Source organism: Marmota monax, unplaced genomic scaffold (genome assembly GCF_021218885.2).
Source record: "Marmota monax isolate L192 unplaced genomic scaffold, Marmota_monax_Labrador192_F-V1.1 WCK01_AAM20220418_F8-fsc00005, whole genome shotgun sequence".
Classification (NCBI taxonomy): Eukaryota; Metazoa; Chordata; class Mammalia; order Rodentia; family Sciuridae; genus Marmota; species Marmota monax.
Window position 1 is genome coordinate 20,609,621 of NW_026692254.1, and position 20,315 is coordinate 20,629,935.

The following is a 20,315-nucleotide window of genomic DNA, read 5'->3' on the forward strand; positions in this document are numbered from 1 at the left end:
ATTCTCTGCTACATTTTCTGTGCAACAGAAGAGATCTAACTTTGCAAGTTGAAAGCAAGGGCAGAAAAGCCATCGCAAGTGTTTTAGTAATTAAATGAATATGCATAATGAACCATATGCCCAAAGGGCCTGTTCTTCATGTGGGCCAGATTTTTGTTTGAATTTTTAATTTTTATATACAGATGAAACATTCAGTGTAATCTACCAACAGTGTGAGATAACACACAATAAGAAAAAGTGCGAGGGACAGTCCGCGTAGAAGGAGGGACAGGAGATCCTAAAGAAACACAATTCTGAAGATTTTGATTCGAATGTGTTTTTCTCCCTCCAGCAATTGTTCCCATCATCTGCTCAGAGTCTTCAAGAGACACATATAACGAATACACTGACAGCTTTATACAGGAGGAGTAAAATACAACGCCGTCAGTCGAAAAGTGTGAAAATCCCATGGGACAAACAAAGATTTCTTTGTAAAAAAAAAAAAAAATCCTTCTACACCCATCACTCAGACTACCATCTTGAATTACAGGGAATCCTCCCAGGTCTCTTTCAGAAGCTACATAAATATTATATTGCAAGCTGTAGGCCACATATACAATTTGTATTAGCAATTGGGACTGATCTAAGACAAATTCCTACCTCCTAATGACACAACTGACTGTGCCTAGTGGGGAGAGGAGACCCAGGGTGGAGAGCAAGCTTGCCTTCCCCACTCCTCTGGCCACAGACTATGAATTTAATGACTTCATTATGCTCCTCTGAACACACAGCCCCCACTACTTCCTAAACTGCCACTGTGAAAGAATTGGTAAAATCTCCTTTTAGCTTTCCAGTGTCATTTAGAAAATACTGAGATCTAATCAAAGCAATGTAAGAGATACAGAGTCTGATAAAATCAGTGTATCAGCTCCCAGACACACAAGAGTGAATCAGTATACTCCAATACAGAGAACAGAGCTTCTTAAAAAGGTGGTTATGTATTACTTGAAGTTTACTACAAAGGTCTGGACAAAGTTATCAGGTCCTGCATGTGAAGGGGTTTTGTACATGCCTAATTCGGGGTAAACATTTCAGAAGGAGGTATGTGCACCCATTTGCCTTTTGGGAGGCGGGAGGTGGCACAGAGGAAATGCTAAAGTTCACCATTCTCCACATTTAACAGAAATAAACCCAATGCAAAATGCCACACTGGGAATTACCACTCTGAGAAAAGATTATGAAAATCTATCTGATCAAAAGTCAAAGCAAAGCCTTAGACCCTTTTCAGCCCTCCTTTTGAAGACAGAGGTGCTGTCGTTTCTACAATGTAAACACCAGAAATGGAATGCAGAGCATTTAAAGAGCAAGTAATAATGGAGCTGTAAATAACATCTCTCATTGCTTTCATTCCTAATTCAGAGTTTATGCCTTTGACACTGTCTAGGATACTTGATCTAGTGGTCTCAGTGGAAAGACAGATAAACTTCAACTGCAGGCAGAAGACAAAAATTGACAAGGAGCGTCACCTTCCCTGACTGTTTAAATCCTTTAAGGAAGTGTCTGAGCAATTAGAGAGGGAGTGTAATCTTTGCAGAGTGCATTAACACTCTCCGACCTCCCAGACAATAGATCAGACCTCAGACACATAATGCTTCCCTAAGGCTTTTTAGCCAGTGTATTTGATCTCTTAGTCACTTGGCATGTGTTACCATAGGTATCATCCACGTAGAAGGCATTATTCATGAGCACTACTGTCCACTCACAGAGGCTGGACTGCAATCAAGCAGAAAGCTGGAATGTCACCATAATCCTCAGCAACATTTTTCTCTTTTTTTTTCCAAAATTTTATTTTTTTTCAAGCTACAAAGCCTCTTCTGTCAAAGTGAATTAGTCACATTAATATTCATAGGTCATTGGATGATCATGGGGTGTGGATGGGGTCAACCCCCTCAAACATGCCAGGCTTCTGGCTCATAAAAATGAAGTTCATAATAGATTCATTGAGAAGAACCTCATGTGTGATAAACAACACTGTTATATGCAAAAGAAAGCAAAAGGGAGAAATCAAACAAAATCCTTACACTGCAAGCTTTTAAATCCTCATCCATCCTGCAGGTTTCTCTGCAGGACAACTGGCCAGGCAATAACCTATTTCCTGATGAACACATCCTGTTCCAACTGCTAATCTCACAGTGGAAGCTTGGCTCTTACCATTTATTATAAACATTTTCAAGAACTGCTTACCACGATATATTTTTAATGGATTAGATTTTGGTCAGCTGCTAACAGAGCAGAGAACTGAATATTCTTTATATGAACACAGCAAAATAGGTTTTCAGAGGGTCTGACTTGCCTTCCACTCTTCTCCCTCATGAGTAATTGGAAGAGCAATTGAAACAGAATATAAGAAGGCCAGAAGGTTTCTTTTTTTTTCCCCACCCCCCTCTTCTATTACAAGGAAGTCTGGATCCAACGGTATAGTATACAAGACCTTATTGGTTTTCAACTTTAACATAAGACTTAGTGAAATGTTCAGAAGAAAGACAAAGACTGAAATTCACATAATTTGCTAAAGACTATCACAGTTGTCTGATGATGGCACTCAACATTGAAAGCCTAAAGCATTTAAACCAAAATAATTACATTTTCTTAGAATCAAGGCAGTTCCCCTTGAAAATGTGCACTGCAAGGTTTTTTAAATGAGACTTCAAGAAAATAGGAGAGCTGAAATTAGCTTTATGCTTAAGCAAATCACTCCAGAGTTAGCAGTTTTAAACTCAAACTTAAAAAATGCCAAAGGAATATATATATATATATATATATATATATATATATATATATATATATATATATGAAGCAATTTAAGAACTTTTGAACCTTGAGTAGCAGTGAACAATGAACTCCAAAATAGTTAATCCTTTAACTTTGCTTTGATAATGTCTAAATGAAATAACTAAAGTAATTGAAAACATAATATCGTATTCACTATGATTTTTCTAATGTTTTAGAAGAGATTTTTTGTGTTATTTTTTCAACCCTGGGTAGTATCATTAGAGGAATTTGTGATTCTGAACATATTAAAACTAACCTTAACTACTTAAGGAAGGAAATACCTCTAAAAACAACTGTGTTTAACACTGTGATGTGAAGCTGTGTCTTTGTGCGTGCGCTCACGCACCCCCCCACACACACACAGTCACACAGTCACACAGCATGGTCTAACCAAACAAAATTCTTCATAAAAGCCAAACCTAACCAATGACATAGCCAGAAACACTTAACTGAAAATTAAGTACAAATAAAACATAATAAAAAGGCTTAAAATGGTTAATTGACATATGAAATCTGTACCAGTTTGGCCATAATCTGGATCTTATCCCTTCTGCATAAAGATGAACATGCCATAGACTATATGAGAAAATTATTACAAAAAATGAAGCAGAAAATTACACATGGAAATTTAATTTTTTTTTACTAATGTAATAATTTCTGCTTGCAGATTATTGTATCAAATTAAAAATAAATTGCTGAAATTAAAATCCCCAAGTAGTCCAAAGAAATTTACCTTGGCAGTTTCATCATTTATGAGTTTCTATCGCCACCTGCAGGACTATCTTTAAGTAAACTAAAACAATCATCCAGCTATTTGCTATTCTTTTTCTCCTTCTCCCTCCTTTTCTCTCCCTTTATTTTTTCTTTTCCTTTGTTCTTTCTTGAGGTATATGTCAAATTTCCAAGAAATCAAGCACTTTGTTATTGAAAACATGTACATCATTTAAAAATGAAAAATCACCAATGAAATGCAAAATTAACTTTGCCAGAAAAGGTGCACTTAACAAAGGCACAGGCAACTCATTTTTAAATAGCTGAACACACAATTTATTATCCTGTTTTCAAAGTAAAATTTGGAAGGAAGAAATTAGCATATAGAAGCTTCCTTACAAAAATGTAAGGAAATAATTGGTTTCCAAGGAATAATGGCTTTTGCTATGAAATAGTTTCCAAAATGTTTATAACCAATGTACCTAGATTAATCCAGAGCAGGAGAAAAACTGCTATTAGCAAATGCATGCTTTGTTTTCTGTTTCTTTCTAAATAGAAGACAAATATTGAATACTTCACAAAAACTGTTATTGTAGCCCAACAAATCAAGAACAAGTTTTTGAAACAGAACTCAAAACTCAAAACACTTTCAAAACACACACACACACACACAAAAAAAAAAAAATCCACAGGTTTTTGTCCTTGTTGTCATTATCATCACCTTCATTATCACCATCACTACAGCCATGACATCTTGATGAGGAAAATTCATTTGCTATCACAGAAAGGTCAGTCAAGTGCACACAAAATAACAACACAGATTTATGTTCCTCTATGGCACACTACCCTCCTGAGTGGCAACTCCACAGACTTATTAAATATTTCCCCAATGTAAGGTTCAGGAAAATTTACTTTAAAAGAAATACCAGAATCTGTGAATACTTTGGAGATAAAGTTCCTACTCAGAAGCTAAGACCATAATTATAGAGCTTTTGACGATAAAAATCACACCTTGTAAAAATGGTGTAGGGCTGGGACTTCGGTTCCGACAAACTGTGAAGCTTGAGGAAAACAGTTCACTCTTTCTTTCCCTCTGGATGAAATGAAAGCCCCTCCAACTTTAACATTCTATGGCTCCCTGTTTTCTAGATTAAAACTGTAGCCATTGACAACTTACTTAACAATGATTGTGCCAAGAAGTATACTTCTTTCTTTCCTGCCACCCCTTTGACAAAAGACAAAATGAAGCATTCCTGACAATAAGTTGAATCAAATTGTAAAGAACTTGGGCAGAAATAACGAAGTCATTTCAAAGGGCCAAAAGAAAAATATGGATTTATAGCATAAGAGAACCCCAAGGAGACAAAATTAGTCAGTGAAGACTCCAAGAATATAGCTTAGATGATTGCATGTTGGACCTGGTTTTGATTTGTCTTTATATCATATTTTTGTATAAGTAAGATCTGAACTATCAGACCAATGAAGCCCCCCCCCCAATAAATCTGTTATTTCAAATGCCAATGACATAACCTCAAAATAGAGACAGAGGTAACAAAACACACCTTTCTAAATCATAAATCAAATGGTAAAAGTACAATACGCTGTAGTAAACCCTAAGCAGACCACAAAGAAGGTTTCTCTCCATAAACATCAGATCAGGCAGCTAGAATGATTACTGGGCTCTCTTGTAACTGTCACCTGTGGTGGGTCTAATTACAGACTACCCAGGCAAGCACGCCCACATCACACAGCAATAAAAGAGCCCTCCGCGTGCCAAGCCCAGCCAGACAATGAGAGCACACGCCACCTGATGCGGAGCCCCAAAAGATCAGCCAGGGAGACTAATAAAAATGACAGCTTAGAAACAAATAACAAAGCTCGGACTGCAAAAAAAAGGCAGTATCAAATTAGCCAGAAATGTAAGTGCTGAGCATGGTTCTTCCACAGGTCAAAACCTGTGCAGAGAATGGTTATGACTGTTTTCACACACACCAGGTCCCTTGCTCTGTTTCAAAATATTCTTTTCCATTTTTGCATCACACAAAATGTTTGCACATCCAGGTGTCACATGCAGAAACAGACGGAAGGGGGAAAAAAAGCACTTGGTTTTGTGAAAATAAAAAATAAAATATCCCTAGGTCCAGGGGCTGTTGAACCTGGGTGGAGATTGGCCAGTTCCTTTCTGCCTATTCCAGCCCTCCTACTGCTGACTGCCTCTTAGTCATTTTGCTGCTAATTAGCTCCGCCCTGGATGGGCCGGGCCAGGAAAATGCATATCAGACAAGATGATGAAAGTCCTTAGTCTGTCTGTAGATTTTACCCACTGATGGGACCACCATCTTCCATAGAAGCTCCACCTTCTCTGAGGAGAGGAGTTGGAATAAAAAGAAAAACATCTGATAGCAGATGATTTGCACTAATGCTAGCATTTTCCAAGAAGCATTGATGGGATGCTTACTGTGTATCCAACACTATCCTAAGCAGTAAGGGTTTAAGACTGGGCCTTTGCATTTTGCAGTTGATGCTATAAATATATCAAACCTTCCATCATGTAACTGTGCATAATTCTTTAATGTGTGGTATTAACCTGATGTATTAGGTCATCAAAATAAAACCATCCTTTTTTTATATATGAAGAACTTAATCTGCTAGAGCAAGCATGAAGAGAATTATCATTCCCTTGAAGGCAGAACATGCTTTGGTGTTTGAGAGTTGCATGTACCTTAGTCCTAGAACTGGTTAGTTCTTCTTGATATTCTCCACAGAAACAAACAAATAAACAAAAACAAAAAATGAGGTTTGCATTTTCACCCTGTCATGGAACAGTTCCTCCGGGAATCCTCAAATCACACACCCTTTGGAATAAAACCATGTGTGTGTGTGTGTGTGTGTGTTTTAAGAAAGCTTTTCTCTGAATCAGAAGAGCTTCATCTTTATCTTTACTCATGAGAAGTTATATTAGATAATAATTCCTACTAGCACTTGTAATTCAAAATTTTTAAGTACTTACATATGTAATATTTAGTTTGATCCTCTTTATGATGGACTTTAAAAATCAAAATATTACCTTTCATTTTCAAATGTAAGAGAGAGGTAGAAGGAAAGTGGGAGAAGAAAAGTGGGGGACAAAGAAGGTGAGGAGGGGTGCTGGAGAGGGTCTGGAGGGAGTGAATGGGTGGGGTGAAAGGAGAAAGGGACAGAGGAAAAAAGGAAGAAAAATAGGGGAGAAGCTAAATGGACAAATGACTGATCAGTATGACAATTTCATCTTTGCATCTTAGTAGTTAATAGTGTGTCAGACACTCTGGGCCACTCTGTGGACAGAGAAGGAGGGAGGAAGAGGGTCAAGGTTAAAGAAAGCAGTCAAGCATTAGCAGCATCAAGGAGCCACGTGACTTCTAGAGGCTTTTCTTTCTCTAAGATTTAAGATCCTAAAATGAGGATCCCATTCCAAGTTAACAATAAGATATCGCTAGGGAGAAGAATGAACTTCACTGAACTCATTGGGATCTACAAAAGCCAAGGGCTCCTGCATAGAAAACTCAAAGGTGGCAGAAAATATGTGCTTTCAAGGACACTCCAACAGAAAGCTCAGAGCAGGCAGTGGTGGTGACAGGGCACGCTGATATAGGGGCTGGACCCGTGACACCAGAGGAGGGTGAACCATTCACTCATCGTCTCATCGTCTCACACAGTAATATGTCGATGTATGCTTCTCTAGATTAAAACAAAAATGATCTAATGTTTACTAGTCAAAATAGGAATGCTCTAAAATACCATGTGATTTCAGTCAGTCTATCTATGATTCTGTCTGGAAGCACAATTCAATTATAAGGTTGAAAATATAAACATGAAAATATGCTAAAACAGTTAATAGTGTCTTTATACATTTTCAAAAGATAATCTTTTAATGCAATTACTGTAATTTTATTAAATGGCATAATTAGCTAATGCCTGAGGAGTTGTCAATAGAAGGTACAATTATGTGGTACAAATTATAATCACAATGCGCAGTGATGGATTGTTCTTATTTTTAAAAATGCTGAAAAAAACCTTTAATATATTTTTGAAAGTATATTATGTAGTCTTCCATGAAAAGGAAGATGTGGGAAATCAGCTAAGAAATGTTAAAACAAATAATAAAATGCCAAATATTTTAAGCATTTTATACATATATATTTGTAAGTATGTACACACACATTTAAAAGTTCTCAGAAATCCTCTCTTGTATAAAATGCTTATTTTAACTATGTAATTTTTCTTTTCCTCTTTTATAGAAATACTGTTCATCTTTTAGTGCCAAGTATGCAGACACCTACCAAATGAACAGGGATGTCTGTGTGTGCTTTGTGTATCCAATGGTGACTTCTAAGGGGGTGCAGTCATAGACACCCAAAGAGTGTTTGTCATCAAATCCAAGTACAACCAGTTGCAAACAGGTGATAGAACTTTCAGAAATAGTAAATCTTCTAGATACAGTTAACACATTAATATGTGAATCATTAAAAAGATATTTGACAGACATTACTTAAGGAATCCAATCTTGAAACAAAATCACAGGTGCATTTGTCATTTGTACCAAAGCAAAATAAATCTGAATGTTCTATGGACCACAGGGGAATCATGAGCACAAGCAAATTTCAAAGTCTTGCATCCAGTTTTTCCAAAATGTTCAGCAGGGCAACTTTGTGTTCCTGAGTGCTCTACACTTCATTTTTTTTTTTTAATGTGGTACAAAGAATTGAACCCGGTGCCTCACACATGCAAGGCAAGCACTGTACCACTGAGCTACAACCCCAGCTCCCATTCTCTGCTTTTTACAGTGCAAATGAGTGTAAGAGTGTGTGTGTGTGTTGTGCAAACATGCTTATCATGCATTAGAAAGGTTGATTCTGTTAACTGCTACTATTGGTTTTAAGTTCTAAGTGAGATTATTTTCTGTTTCTTAATATTCTAGGATCTCTCTAAATGCTAAATCCTATAAATGTTAAATAAGGGACAGAAAAAAGAGATGTATTTTTTAACCTTATTGGTGGGAGGTTGATTGATGCCTTAAATTATATATCATATTACAGACTCTGCCAACTCTGAAGAATAAATTCTTTATTTTCCTACACTTAAAAAATCCAGGAAAAAAAGTCATAGATGTTAAAATCATAGCTTTATGAAGATATCATTGATATATGGTAGATTAGATTACTTTTAAACATCAAATATCCGAGTAAAAATTTAATAAAACAAGGAATCCATCAATGCCCCACATGCTTGCCTCTCTGGACATAATAGGTGTGTCTGAAAGACGGAGGAAAAGGCAGAACTACATAAACAGAATCCTATTTTAAAAGCATCAGAAGAACTTTGCTATTGAAGATAACCTTCTCATGATGCCATCTCTTGAGTAAATGCTCTTTTATCATATGAAAACATGAAGTTATATCATAAGTTTATATATTTTTATAGACCATCATGGGGTTTGTAACAAAATAATAGCAAAACAAAAACAAAGTGAAACCCCATACATATAATTGGTTCTATAATATAAATATCACAGTGCCAAATTATCTCTAAAACCAAATTTGTCTTCATTACCATCAAATGAGGTACTTCCATTAAGACACTAAGGATATTATATAGAATGTCCCACATACATCAAAAATATGGAGCTATTTCTTGGATTGCTATTGTTTTAAAATATTTTGAAGGAAGGTATTAATACAGACTATAACTCTCCTCTACCCCATCCCTTATTTTGAAAAAAAATCTTGAAATATGTATTGATTCATTTCATGACCCCTCCAATTGGTTATACTTAGGTTTCATTTTATTCTTTCCTTGCTAACCCTTTCACATCATCTAAGAAAAATCCAAGAAAAGAAAGAAAAAAACTCAGACCCAAAACTGGGTCTAGAGCCAGATACTAGGGTTTTCCAGGTCATCCAGCTAGATTCCAAGGATGTCACATGTGTGTAAATACCGATGTTTGTGTTGTTTCCCTGGAGTTTTACAGATATAATATTTCCATGTTTTGCTTCTTTTCCTTTAGCCCTATCACCTGTAAACAAAGTGCTAGTGATTGAGAATCTTACCATCCACATAATTAAGGTTTCTTTCCCCAAAGGTATCCTGGACAAGCTGGGGAGTACCCCATGCATAACATCTAAACACATATCTGAAATGATCAATATGGTTGTTTCTAGAGCCACTGCCTAAATACAAGGATGACAAGCACTGCGTCCTGCTTTATTTGTTTATTGGTGTACTGGAGATTGAACCCAGGGTCTCTGTGATTGCTAGTCAGATGCTCTACCACTGAGCTACAATATCCTCAACACTCCTGGGTTTAAACCCAGCTCTGCCTCTTAAAAATATATTAGCTCTGATAATTTACTTAACCTATAAAGCCTCATTTTTTCATCTGCCAAAAGAAGATAGTAATTATTATGTACATCAGCAAATTGTTGTAAGAACTAAGTAAGTGAATGCTTGTAAAATGCTTGGGACTCTGCCTGAAACATAGAAAGCAGTGAGCTAACACAAGCTACTAATATGCCTGAAGCTCAAAGCCAGTGTGAAAATAACCATGCACATGTGTATAAAATGTCATCAATGTTTACACATCTATTCATAGGAAAATACACAGATGCACTTAATTTCCAGAAAGATATTTTAGTTACATTTGGTCTTTGTCAATAAATTAACATATCAGTTTGTCTTTCAACTGGGAGGGTCAAGACTTTTTCAAGGGACACAAATATATATTTAATTTAGCACTAAAAAGTAAAACTTGAATGCAATGCACCAACATATTTAGAAAACTTAGGAGAAGGAGAAAGACAGAACTGAAAGATTTTTTTATATTTATCCTCTGCACAGGGGGGAAAAAAAGAACAGAGACATGATCTGGAATGTTTTGACCACCAAAAAAACTTCTGAATTTAATTTTGTATAATAACAATGAATTCAACAATATGTAGCAACATTAGCACAGAAGGTTCAGTGAAAATTCAGGATAACTACTTTTCTTAGTGTTGAGAATACAACCTCCACGTAGGTGTTAAGAGCATAAATCCCACACATGGACAATCTAACGAGATAAATTCTCCCACGGCTGTCCATCCACTTCTGATTCAACACCTCAGGAACCATAAAGTCTGCTTTTCTTCAACTGCAGCTTTCAACAAGATATGATCTTGGCCTACGCACACACATACACACATACAGAGGAATCTTTGGAAAATGTATGGTTTGCTTTTATAAAGTCTTAAAATTAACACCCAGAATATATTGACCATGATCCCCACAATGTACATGTTTTTTATCATCTTGAAATAAAGGAAAGAACATGAAACTAATAGGTTATTTTATGTTTCCTCACAAAACAGAAGGGGAAAAAATCCCTTAGAGTGTGGGCACCATCACTTCCTGTACCTCTGAGGGAAGAAGACCCCATCTCCTGCAAATATCAGAATCTGTGGATGCTCAAGTCCTATACATGAAATGGCACTATTCTCATATATCGCCTACACACATCCTCCCGTGTAATTTCAATCACTTCAATCAGATTACTGGTAATGCCAAATATAAATTTTATGCAATTAATGGTTATACTGTGTTGTATAAGGCAAAAGAACAAGAAAAGTGTCTGGTTTTGTATCATACAGATACAATTTTTTAAATTATTATATGCCTTGCAAATCAACCATAGGGAAACAAGCAAGAAGAAGAGCACCTTTATTTACTTTCTGTGGATCTTGGGCATTGGAAGGTGTGATGCAGCAGGCTGCCGCAGAGGGCTCTGTTTCAAGGTGGTGCTCACCAGGGAGGACTTGCCTTAAAAAAGGGGCAGTGGAGAAGTGCCCCCTGCCCGCCTTCTGCCAAGGCTCCCTTCCCATCTAGAAGTCCTCTCCCCTGGCCAACCTGTTTCTATTCATTTGTTCTAATCTTTCTTCGGATCAGGCCAGCAGTCCATTAATCATTTCTGTCATCCCCTACAGGATCCAGGGCAACAGATCTGTTTTTCTAAAATCACAGTGCCAGAAACTAAACTCAAGGAGGAGGAAATCCTTTGCTCCTTGCGGCGGCTGGCTGGCGTGATGACTGGAAGAAGCCACCAATTGTGTTCACTTTCCTCTTCTGCCCAGAATTGCACAGAACATTCCATGGAAAGTTTTGAAAGGGAATTCAGGTGGGAAGTGGAATTGGCAGGGTTGAAGAGGAACCCAACACATAAAGCCACCCACCGGCTAAGGAGGATGTGAGAAAAGGGGGTGGATAAATATATGTCAAACCAATGACAGATATAAATTAACAAATTCCTTATTTTCAAGGCCAAATATTTTGACAACTCCAGACATCACAGAAGGTATATTAAACATAAAACTTGTAGACAGCATAGTCCTCTATGCCCTGATGTGATGGAAAAACTGAAATTAACTAGATCAAACAAAATGCTCCCCGATGGCAGTGAAAAAGCAAATCAAATATATCCAATTGAGAATGGGTGACTGTAGAGAGAGGGTGAGAATGACCTTGGCCCTGTTGACATCTTGAGCTCATTTTTTCTAAGTCTGAGCCAGTGGGGTAGCAGAGATTATTAAATTAATACTGATGTTAGAAAACAAGAGATAGAAGAATCATGTGAAGTGCAAAAGTCAGACTGTGAATCATGACCTGTACTTATTCATAGGCCACTCATGCATCATGTCAGCCCCTATAGTAATCTCCACTCAATACAGAAATCAGTGCCATAATACCATCATTCAAAATTTGCCAGTGAAAGACATGGTATCTCCTTCCATGGGTAACAATGCCAATCTGATTTAGAACAAATCCCTTTACAAATAAGAGAGAATGTCCAGAGAGTCAAAGTGAGGGTGTTGTAACAACTGTGAAGTCCTCCCAGAATTCTTGAATACTCTGTGATATTTAGGTGGCTTTAAGTTCTCTTCCAGTTCTTTGACCCTATGATTATACATATGCTCATAAGAATGAACCAATGTTATCAGAGAAAAGAATATACTTCATATACATGAATATTTCTCCATTAGGACATTGAGTTAAATGGTAATATGTAATGATCAGTTATGCAGCAAGTGGCTTGATAGGAATAAATGCTTTGAATATCAAAGTTTGTTAATACTTAAAACCTAAACCATAACTATTTATTTATTATCATGTGATTATTCAGCTGCCATTTTTCATAGTAGGCATCAGGACAGCAACTGTACAAATCTGGCTATATGACAACTACAGAAAATTAAAATATATATGTGTATAAATTTATATTATATTTGCAGTATACATATGTATATTTAAATTTAAATATATACACATATGTATGTAACATTGACTCTCTTAAGCTCCTCAAGAAATGGTACATAAGTAGGATTTTGTTAATTTAAAGCATTTTCATGACCTAAGTACAATCTTAGAAAGACAAACCCAAGATAATCCTCTATGTCATAATATATTTTACAAAGACAAATGACTACAAAGAAGCAGCAAATAATTTGAACATAAAAAAGAAAGCTTACCACAAATGCTATGGTACTTCTTAACGTGGACTCCCACTGGAAGCAGCTCTTAAGGAACTGAATTGTATTCCATATTGCCATAGTGAGTCTTTTCACACGGTCCACATCTCTTGATAAGATCTGATTTTTAAAAAAATGAAAATGGAGAACTTGATTTAAATACTCCAAGTATTCCCTTTAGATCAAGTAGCCTGATCATTTAAATTATCTTCTGTGGAGGCGCCAATTAGAAAAATTAATAGAAAGGGAATGTCTGATACTACTAAAACTGTTTAAAAATATTATCATTCATAAGAGGAAAAACAATTCCAGTGTATAGTTACAGCTCATTTGATGAAGAATAACTCTTTCAATAATATTCAGCACAAAACTGGTCTGGTGAAAGGTATAGCAACTGGGCTTTTGAAGCCATGGAATGTGTGAAAGTGTATGCGTGAGACACAGGGAGAAAGAGAGAAAGACAGATGGACACAGAGAAACGGAGTCAGAGCTCACAAGAATGGGAATGAATGCTGATATTGTTTTTTCTTTGGAATTAACTGCACAAATTCATAGTGGAAAATTCAAGTAATACAGCTCATCTTGTCTATACGCCTATAAGAAAGTATAGTTCTTGTAAGAGAATCCAGTCCTCCCTCTTCCCAACTATACAACCCTAGGCAAGTTACTTAATTCCTTCACAAAATAGGACTGCTATTAGTCTCACTTTACAAGTGGTTGTAATGTTAAGAGAATTAAGCGCCTTAGAAAAATACCTGTCACATACTAAAGGGTTTTAAGAATTTGTATCAAAAGCAAAAGTTTCACCTTTATGAACACTGGGGGTTACTAAGTGGTTAAAGGCACTTGGGAGGGTCCTGACCTACTCCAGGATTTCAGCCTCAAGCCCCTCATTTTTCTCAGAGCCCAAATCCACCCCACTTGGAGGTCATGTTTTACAAAGGAAATGTCTTTTCTCCTTGTTTTTGGCAGATTCATTTCAATTTGTTTGCAAAGCAGCTACACCACCTACCTTAACTCAAGTATTAACTTTCAGGTAAACGGAGCAAAATGTAATAATAATAATAATAATAATAATAATAATAAAAAATATAAAAAAGGCCTTTACTCAGAATATACAAAACAAATATCATAGACCTCCAGTATGAGGGCAGACTGAAACAAAACATTTATTTGGATGCTTCCCTTTAGAAGATGGTTAAGGCCTTTTCCAATTGTGCCCAGAAGTTCATGGGAAACAAAAGGTTGATAAGATGCCTTTATATTTAACTGCTTTGTTTCATCCACAGCTGCTGAGCCCAAAGGAAGTAGTGGAAGTAATAAACGCTTTAAAAAGGGGACACTTTGTTCTTTGTTACACAACTGAAGAGGGACAATGGGTACAGAGTGAAATCCTGAACTGTATCTAAAGAGGACAGGGAGGGACTTGGGGGTCGGGGGAAGGTAAAGGTCACGGTAAAAAAAAAAATGTAAAACTTCCACTACTTGTCCCTGATCTTCACTTTTTGTTGGACCGAAAAGAGGAATTTCAAGCAACCATCAGAGGGAAAGTTAGACAATTCAGCATGGGGTAAAATGCCAACACAGCCCAAATTTAGACAACACACAAGTGATAAGAAAAGTCTTAGGGGTAATCTGAGGCCAGAAGTCTGGAAGAGTCCTCTGGGTTAACTCCCTTATCCACTCACCAGGCAGAACACCTTCCTGCAACTTCAAAAGCTAGAGACTGAAATAGCTACAAGTGAAGGAGGATGGACAGGCAAGGGAATTCAGGAGGATGTCTATGTTAGGAATTGTTCTTTAAGAATGATTCAGGAGAATACTGGAGGGCTGGCTGAGGCCTTCTGCTTCAACCCATAGGTTTGTTTTAAGTCTCTGTACCCCATTCTTATTGAACTGCCTAATGCTCTTATTTTGGGAGAGAAGGAAAGACAAATGGAGAGGGAGGGAGGGAAAGAAGCAGACAAGCACTCCCAGTGGGTGCTGGGAGTTTATGTGCCCAGTAGCCAGTCTAGGGGACCAGCCTACCTGTTTTTTTTTTTTTTTTTTCGTATCTGGTATTGAACCCAGGGGCACTTAACCATCAGCCACATCCCCAACCACTTTTTGTATTTTATTAGAGACAGGGTCTCACTGAGTTGCTTAGGTACTTGCTAAATTGCTGAGGGTGGCTTCAAACTCTCAATCCTCCTGCCTCAGTCTCCAGAGCCACTGGGATTCCAGGTAAGCACCACTATGCCCGGGACCAGCCTACCTTTTTGGACAGCTTCCGGCTATCTTCAACAAAGCGCTTTTCTCTGGGAGTAAAGGTCCTAATACTTGCCTTAACCTGGAAAGACATCAGTTGTTACAAAGAACAGCATGCAAGTGGCCTTTACCATCCTTCTCCTCTGTCTAGTAACCGGAAAAAAGATGGAAACCAATGCCTTTGGACCCTGAGGCTCTGGCAGGGTCCAAAGGCAGATACCCTCAGCTCTGCCTGTCTTTGTGGAGCATTTCAGGAGAGTCTTTGGGTAGGCTGGATATGGGAGAGTGTTGCCTCCACTTCAGTAATTCCTAGGAGGTAATTTAAACCATCATGGAGAGTGATGTTCATACATTCTCAAACTAATGTCCCTGGAAGATAAAATTTCCCTCTCATATTATTTTGAACTTAGCTTACACAGATAATACCTGGTACATGCACACCAATTTTCAGCTTATTAAAGGAAAAAAAAATCTTTTCCACAGAGAATTTCAGTTCTTTTCAATGACCTGGAAAAATAAATGGATATACCACATCATTCCCATTTTATAAGAAATAAACTGAGGCTCAGAGGGATTTAATGATTTATTCAAACCACCAGAGAGAGAAAAAACACACACAATAAAATTCAAGTCCTTCTCCTATGTATCAGATGGACAACTGAAAAGTCACTTAAGAGAGATATTTTGTTTTTAAGGCTTTAATCCCACTTGCCCTTAAGCCCAGATTTTTGTCTGAGTATAATAACCTTTATATACAATGCATACACAAATGCTTGCCAGAGAAAGGCAGGAATGGGGGCAATCTGTCCTGTAACCTCCTTATGTTTGATGTCCTTAAAGGTAAAAGGAGGAGATGACAAAAAAAAAAGAAGGAGAAACATGCTCTTACACTGAAGACTATGCCCAGAGTTCTAGCACTACTGAGAGCCAGGGAACATAAGGATAAAAATATATTTATATCATATATAAAATTTTGCTTTATATATTGGACAGATAACATATAATAGACTATGTAGAGATTTTTATAGATATCATACATTTTACCTTGTATATAGGTTATATGTTCATTGTATAAGTTTCATCTATATATTACATAAATTTTAGATATATATTTATGTAATGAGCTATACTTTATATAACATATAGATATACCATCTTTGGTATATATACCCATATATTTATATAATATTGAACTATGTTATCTACCTATATCTGTATATTTATGTGATATATAGATTACATAGATCTACTTTTTCCTTTTGTTTTTACTCATTCCTTAGTATTTCATTTTACTGAGAATTAAACACCATTGATTCTGCTGATGGAACCTGAAAGCTGGGATTCTCAGCACAAATTTTAGGGCTGAGGTTTTAAAAATGATTATCCCCTCTCTCTCCAGTCACAACAATCAAGAGATACTGTTCATTAGTTTTAGTCTCTAAAGCCTGGTCACCTTTATTTTAAGTACAAAAATGCTAGGAAGTATGACCCAATAAGACTTACCGGATTATATATGAGGTCCATCTCTAAGTAAATAACTCCTTTAAAAGCTTGTTCTAAGTCTTTATTCTTCAGTACATAACAATTTGGTTGCCCGTCTTTAATCTGTTATAAACAAAAGATAAAGTACACAATAGTACAAACTTTCTGTAAGGTTTAAACAGAATAACCACAACTAACTTTGGTAAAGTTGCAAAGGGAGTGAATTTATTAAACAGAACCTAAATCTATCATGAATCAATTTTTAATTCCAGAGACCTGTTATAATAGATAAGAAGGTAAAGTAACAACTACCAGGAACGAACTTGTGTGTTGATAGAAAATTATTGGTACAAATCGTGACAGAACCACATAGCCTTTTCCTTCAAACACCCCAGAGGTTACACACTTTCATGTACCCCCAAAATGATTAATATTCTACAAAATTCCTGCCAATACTCCTCAAGATTGTCAAGGTCATGGGAAAAAAGGAAAGACTAGGAAACCATCATAAATCAGAAGAGAACAAGGAGATAAGATGACTGAATATAATGGGATACCCTGATCTGGATCCTGGAAAAGAAACAGGACATTAAGTGCCAAAGCTAGTGAAGTCCAAATAAAGATCAGAGTCCAGTTATTAATAATGTACCAATGTCATGGTGTCTCTTAGTTTTGACAAAACTATCACGGTCATTTGAGATAGTAACATTAGGAGAAATTGGGTGGAGGGTATGTGAGGATTCTCTTGTCTTTACAATTTTTCTATGAGTCTAAAATTATTCCCAAACTATTTGAAGGAAATAAATAACAAATCTTTTCTTTTTTAATAAAATGATAGTTCACTAACTAGGAAAGCAAATTAAGTAAATCAATCAGCCCACCTAATATGGAGGTCAAAATATCATTCAAAATCTGAATCTTCAAAATAAACAAGTTCCTCTGATGTCCTCTTTCAACCAGTATGTCACATCTGAGTCATACACTAAGCTACCCACTGACCCAGCATATATGACTTCTAAGGAAAACATCCCCTGTATTGTTTTAGAAACTATTCAGCTCTCTCTCTTGAAAGGCATGTTAATTATCTAGATTTAATCACTCTCTTCAGATTTGATAGCAGCCCTGCTTTTCATTGTACACATAGAGGTATATGAAGTAATTAAACTTCTAGCTTTTAAGAAGTGTATCCATTAACTCTAAGAGGTCCTCAGCAAAACTTGAGTTTTTCAAAAATTCTATCTGGAATTGTAATGATCCCATTATTTAGGTATCTTAGGAAATTTGAGGGCCTGAAATTTGAGCCATATTTTAAATGACTATTGCCATCTCCACCGGCATTCACACAAGTGTTCTTATAAACAGTGGTGGAAATGAGTTGAGTAAGTCACAAGGGGAAACGGCAATTCCACTTTACAAGGGAGAGGTCATCTTCCTTCCCAAAGTCACTCCACCTCTCTCAGATTGAATAGCTTTTATACAGAAAGATGGTTTTCCTGGCCAGTGGCTAAGAGGAAGGGGGTGCCCCATAAAGACCTGGTTTCCTTCCTCAACGGTGTCCAAACAGGATTCTGAGCTTCCGCTTTGATACACAGTCTCACTTAATAAATTGTGGGTGTTAAAGTTGAAAGAAATAAATACAAAAACAGCATTGCAGTTTGCCAAGCTGAATTTGATCCAAATTAGCTTTGCTTCAAATCCATAGTCATTGTACTGTTATCTTAAAATTTCCATGATTTCTTAAGGGTTAGGGTGGGTCAAGAGAAGAACAAGAGGTATCAGTATAAAAAGAAATATTTCATAGCAAAAGAAGATTTTTTTTTTAATTTGGTAAATGGCCATTTCCTGTTACTCAATGTCCCTTGCATTGTGTCAGCAAAACCCAGCATCCACCTAGGGACATTATAGCCGTCATCAAAGTTAGAGATATAATTAAAGCAATCCATGTTTAGCACTTTTGGAAAAATAATTCATTTAAAATGCATGAATTTTAAAAGTTTAAAAATTACAAAAAATAAAGACCCTTTGAACTTCCTCAAACATCACCATTCTTTCCTCTGAACATAAATTAGAATGTGGCAGGTATTTTTAAATTTTTATTAAGAATTTATACTTATAAAAATAGCCTTGAAAAAAGTGTTTAGCATTTTTTGCCTAAGTGATAAGCTGGATGTATTTTGCAACTTCATTTTGTATTTACCAATATTATTTGTAATTTGATTACATTCATAAATAGATCTCATTTATAAACTACTCTTCATGTTCAACATGCAAATAAACTAAGATTTATCAATTCTGTTGATGAACATTTATTAATTTCACTTTTTCAGTCTGTTCACCATCATGAATATCTTTTGGGTCATAGTTAAAGATAAGTGGAAATGGAAACATATTGTAATAGTTTGCACTTGAAATGTATTTGGGTTATTAATAGGTTAATGCATTTGAATATTTAGTGTTAGAATTAAATACTGAAATAGTAATAGAAGAGACTAGCTTTTAAAATATCTTCACTTTCTACTGTCTTTATGTAATTAAACTTCTGACAAAACAATACAGGATTACAAGTTCTTCTGTAACATCCTAACTTGCCAAATTCTTGTGTGAGTGCATGTATACACAGGAAATGAAAACAAAACATACATGCACGTATATATCACATGTGTACATCACATCGTTATGCTTATTATTTGTACTTAGACTTTTGAAGATTATTCCTCATTGTAAGTAATTTTATATTTATATATAAATCTCAGAACTTTACATATCATATTCTGTGAGAAAATAAAAGCACAAAGAATATTTAGAAGAGAGCATATACACAAATTTTCATCCCTGGCTATAAGATAATGTTTCAACTAAAAACTCAGTTTAACTTTCAGTTCTGTATCAACAAAGGCAAGAAGGAAAGATAGTTATCTAACTCTGAAGAGTTTTCAGGGGCTGAATCCAAGAGGACTTCATTTGACTCAAACATAAGTGTCTTGTATCAATTTTGTCAGTAACTCTTTAAATCAACCTATTATTCATCTTTTTATATTGAATTTTTCATATGTAAAGAGTGTCTGATACTATGCAGTAATTTGTGGCAGACATCTCCCCACAGCAGTAATATAGTTAACCTCATTAGGAACTAAAACGTCCATAACCAGAAAAATGGGTGTTTTCATGTCTCGTAGATGTTTTCAAACATATTTTGTCTATAAAGCCTATATCAGGAGCCTAGGTAAGCATTATTTTATTGGTAAGTTAGCTAATAAATGAATGAGTACAGGAAGCTTGCTTCTGAGTAATGATTCAGAATTTTGTAATCAAAAAGAAAGTTACTGAGAAATTAGTCTGGTTTAAAATTTTTAATCTGACTCACAATAATTCTCAAACTATTCAACATTTTCATATAGTAAAGAATATTAAATCTGCTTAAATGAGCTCTAAGCAAAGTCAATATGAAAAGCTTTTTAAACACTGTTTGGTAGAAAACAATTTTTGAGTCCAATAAATGTTATAACACTCATTATATTAGAAAACTAACCT

At 36.0% G+C, this 20,315-nt stretch overlaps 1 protein-coding gene across 8 annotated transcripts in view; it reads right to left on the minus strand.

Annotated features, from left to right (window-relative positions):
• Nucleotides 1–20,315, minus strand: part of Mctp2 (multiple C2 and transmembrane domain containing 2) — a 223,158-nt gene that overhangs the window by 53,034 nt on the left and 149,809 nt on the right. For all 8 annotated transcript variants that reach the window (XM_046436562.2, XM_046436552.2, XM_058576938.1 and 5 more), the window contains 3 exons: nucleotides 16,806–16,907; nucleotides 15,310–15,384; nucleotides 13,056–13,175 (listed from right to left, as the gene is read on the minus strand). In XM_046436562.2, coding sequence (XP_046292518.1) covers nucleotides 13,056–13,175; nucleotides 15,310–15,384; nucleotides 16,806–16,907 — 297 coding nt within the window. The remainder of the gene's footprint in view (nucleotides 1–13,055; nucleotides 13,176–15,309; nucleotides 15,385–16,805; nucleotides 16,908–20,315) is intronic.